The sequence below is a fragment of the Neltuma alba genome, unplaced genomic scaffold (assembly GCF_004799145.2).
Source record: "Neltuma alba isolate B1F8T4 unplaced genomic scaffold, ASM479914v2 tig00012576_pilon, whole genome shotgun sequence".
Taxonomy (NCBI): Eukaryota; Viridiplantae; Streptophyta; class Magnoliopsida; order Fabales; family Fabaceae; genus Neltuma; species Neltuma alba.
In genome coordinates, this window is record NW_021637028.1 from 603330 (window position 1) to 607428 (window position 4099).

The 4099-nt window shown below is 40.3% G+C and overlaps 1 protein-coding gene across 1 annotated transcript; it reads left to right on the forward strand.

Moving 5' to 3' along the window:
* Positions 1–217: 217 nt before the first annotated feature.
* On the forward strand, positions 218–3988 carry LOC114728853 (ARM REPEAT PROTEIN INTERACTING WITH ABF2-like; the record flags this gene model as incomplete). The annotated part of the gene is made up of 13 exons (XM_028915808.1): positions 218–572; positions 771–928; positions 1236–1408; positions 1494–1575; positions 1696–1770; positions 1863–1957; positions 2230–2326; positions 2533–2625; positions 3006–3047; positions 3162–3230; positions 3415–3484; positions 3621–3743; positions 3849–3988. Coding segments are annotated over exons 1-13 (1572 nt in total), but the record flags the coding sequence as incomplete, so codon positions are not given.
* Between the last annotated feature and the right edge of the window lie 111 nt (positions 3989–4099).

Here is a 4099-nt window from a genome sequence, read left to right on the forward strand (position 1 = left end):
TGTATTTAATTTGGAGGGAGTAATAACTAACCAGCGGAAGTTGGGGGTGGGGCACTGCCCAACCTCCTGAACCGGAAATAATGCGGCCGGTTTTTTGCCCGACACTTCTCTATACCCAAAGTTCAAAAGCGAAATACGAAAAATGAATCAAAGCGAAGTTTTTCGGGTGAATTTCCCATACTGCCCCTGCAATCTGGTATCCTAAGCTTCACTGTGGATGAGCCCCTCTCTCTCCTCTCTTCCCTTGTGTTACGAGCGCACGCTTGCTCAGCCAGAGTCCTTCTTCTTCTGCTTCTTCTTCTTCTCTCTTGCTTCTTTTTCCTGTTCATGGAGCTTCAGAGACGCCAAGATCAGGGCTTCTCTGAGAGGAAAGGACAGAAGCGGAAGCTGGAGGAGGAATTGGAAGGAGTCTGAGATCTCGGCTCCACCGCCTACCGGCGACGTCCGTGAGGCGTTGCTCGCCGAGGTGAAGGCTCAGGTTGACGTCCTTGACTACGCTTTCTCATGGAAGGAATCCGATCGAGCCGCGGCTAAGCGCGCCACTCACGTCCTCGCTGAGCTTGCCAAGAATGGTAAAATTTGTTCATTCAAGCATGTCTTTCGATCTCTTCGTTTTTTTCCTTGTTGCGGCTGCTTGGATTTCATGAATTATTATGTCGTCTCTCTACTGTGTTTCTCTCCATTTCTTGCGTGTGTGAGAGTGTGTTTGTGTGCGTATGGTGGTTTGAGATTGATGTTTTCTTTTCGGTATTTGATGATTGTGCTTGCAGAAGAAGTGGTGAACGTGATTGTTGAAGGAGGCGCCATTCCGGCTTTGGTTAAGCATCTCCAAGCGCCTCCTTCAAGTGAAAACGATCCTGGTCAGAAGCCATTTGAGCACGAGGTTGAGAAAGGGAGTGCTTTTGCTCTGGGACTTCTTGCCGTCAAGGTAGCTTGAGTTTCGTGATTTCAAATATTATACACGAATTACAACTAAATCGTATGTTAAAGACTATCACGTAACCTTTTTTTGTCTTTTTCTTTGTTTAATAGTATTCTGCGAGTTGTGATGTATACACAGAATTATTGATTATGTGATGCTGCAAGCTAACTTTGTTTAAGGTGTACGTGTGATGACAATTCTCTGAAATAGAGTTGTGGCAGCATCATTTTATCTTTTGGCTTCTTTTTGAGTGTTAATTATTATCATATTATTTACTTAATCTTGCTATTTTATTTGGAAATTCTTTGTACAGCCAGAACATCAACAGCTCATTGTTGACAACGGTGCCTTAAAACATCTTGTTGATCTGTTGAAGAGGCATCATAATACCTCTGCTTCTCGTGCTGTGAACAGTGTCATTCGTAGGGCTGCAGATGCGATCACTAATCTTGCGCATGAAAACAGTAACATCAAAACGTGTGTCAGGTTCGCTTTTTGCCATTACTACCGTACCTTCAAATTAAAAAGAGGCATGTTTTTGTCTTTATGATTATCTGGACACTATATATAGGATGGAAGGTGGGATTCCACCGCTCGTTGAGTTGCTTGAATTCCCTGATACAAAGGTCAAAGAGCAGCTGCGGGCGCACTGCGTACCCTGGCTTTTAAAAATGATGAAAACAAAAATCAGGTAACTGACCATTTCTGAAAGTCGGAGGTTTGAAATTGACTTGACTATTACAATCAAGTTACACAAGCTCACAACTTCGCAGATTGTCGAATGCAATGCTCTTCCAACTCTGATTCTAATGCTTCGTTCTGAAGATCCTGCTATTCATTACGAAGCGGTATAACATTCTTTTTTTGGTGGTTGATGAATGGAGTTTGGTCACTATGCTTATCCTACTGTACCATATGATGATCCTTAATTGTATTACAGGTTGGTGTGATTGGAAATCTGGTGCACTCTTCTCCTAATATAAAGAAAGAAGTTATTCTAGCTGGAGCTTTGCAACCTGTAATTGGATTGCTTCGGTATGTTCTCTGTTCTGGACTTTGGCAAACTTTCATACTATATTATATCCCTGGAGTTCCTATTTACCTTCTATAACCTTGCATAACGATGGTATCTTGCATTAAAGTTTTCGTGGCCTTTGATACATGTACTGTTTTATGTAAAAGCTCTTGCTGCTCTGAGAGCCAAAGGAAGCAGCATTGTTGCTTGGACAGTTTGCAGCTACTGATTCTGACTGCAAGGTAAGCATAACTTTATTGCGTTAACTTAATCTGTTTACCTTGTATTGAAGGGGGAGGGAGGAAGGGGCTTTATCGGGGGAACAGAACAGACCTTTACACTCTTATCTTTGTTGCCTGGAAGATAAAGAGGGTAGAAAATTCTATGAAGTACTGCTTTATGTCCAACTTCCAATTATTAAACTTTCTGCTCATATTGTTACTAAATATGGATCACATTGGCGCTAAAATATCATTTGATTCGGTGTGGGTGATACTCCTGTTATGATGCATGGTGCATTCCATCTTCCCTTCGCTTCCCATCAACTTCGTCTCAATATCTGTTTTACTTGAATTTTGTAGTTCATATTGTTCAGAGAGGTGCTGTTCCACCTCTGATAGAGATGCTTCAATCCCAGGATTTACAACTCAGAGAAATGTCTGCCTTTGCATTGGGGCGACTGGCACAGGTTATCCCCTGTACTTTTTATTTTCCAAGTTATAATTTTCTACTTCTTACTTGTGTAAGCTAATAAAGCAAAATTCACCGTCATGTTCAATCATTAGCATAATGTGTTATGTTAGCCATATGCTAAATAATATTTGTTCTGTCAAATTTTAATGGTCTTAGCCCACCTCAGTAGCATCACACTAGCTATTTGATATTAAGTGCCGTGCAACGTGCCTTGCTTCTATATGAAAGTTGAATAATAGTTTCTTTCTAGCACCATCATCTCTGGCCTGAAAGAAATTTTTGACTTCAGGACGTGCATAATCAAGCTGGTATTGCACACAATGGTGGCTTAGCGCCATTACTTAAGCTTCTTGATTCCAAAATGGGTCTTTGCAGCATAATGCAGCTTTTGCACTTTATGGCCTTGCAGATAATGAGGTATGATATAACTAAGGATTCTAATGAAATTGGGATAACTTGTTATTAAATTGGTTGAAAATCTGAGCACAATTTTAATTGATTATTCTTTTGTTATTTCATTTTCTTCCATAGGATAATGTGTCCGATTTTATTAGGGTAGGTGGAATTCAGAGACTGCAGGATGGAGAGTTTATTGTTCAAGTAAGTACTGTACTTATCTGCTTTGAGAAATTAGCTTCCATTATGATGTTTTTTTTAATCTTGTCATATCATTGGAATCATGTACGTTGTGATTGCATGGTATGGTCTTATTTTTGAGAACTGGGGTGGAAAAAACTCTCCTTGGACCTATTCTGACCTGCATGGAATTCATACCTTTCTGCAGGCGACAAAAGATTGTGTTGCAAAGACATTGAAAAGATTAGAGGAAAAGATTCATGGCCGCGTAAGCAGAAGTGCCCTTTATATTTATTGAGATGCATATAATGTTGATTAATTTTGAAATATCATGAACTGCTGTATTGATTCTCAGCCTATAATTTATTTGATCAAGATGTTCGAATTTTTAATCCTCTATTTTTCACCATGCAGGTCCTGAGTCATTTGTTATATCTTATGCGAGTTTCAGAAAAGGCTGTCCAAAGACGAGTTGCATGGCTCTTGCTCATCTTTGTTCTGTGGATGATCAGAGATTAATATTCATTGATAACAATGGTTTGCTCCATATAACCTTTTTCATAAATTTGATCTTTGATTCCTGATGGTTCTTGTTGCTTAAATCCTTCCTATGTTCATGGCTCTGATTATCTGTTCGTGCAGGTTTGGAGTTGCTGATTTGGGGCTTCTTGGCTCTTCTAGCCCAAGCAGCAACTATGATGTGCTGTAGCTTTATGCAGGTTGGCCAAGAAGCCATGACTCTATCTCCCATGGATGATGCTCCCCTCTCTCCAACACCTCAGGTGGGCTTATATCCTGTGGTGGCGTGGCCTCATACCTTCATTCCCATGAGCTTACCATGACCCAAAAAAAAAAAAAATCCTCTACAGTTTTGATATCTTGACACACCATTT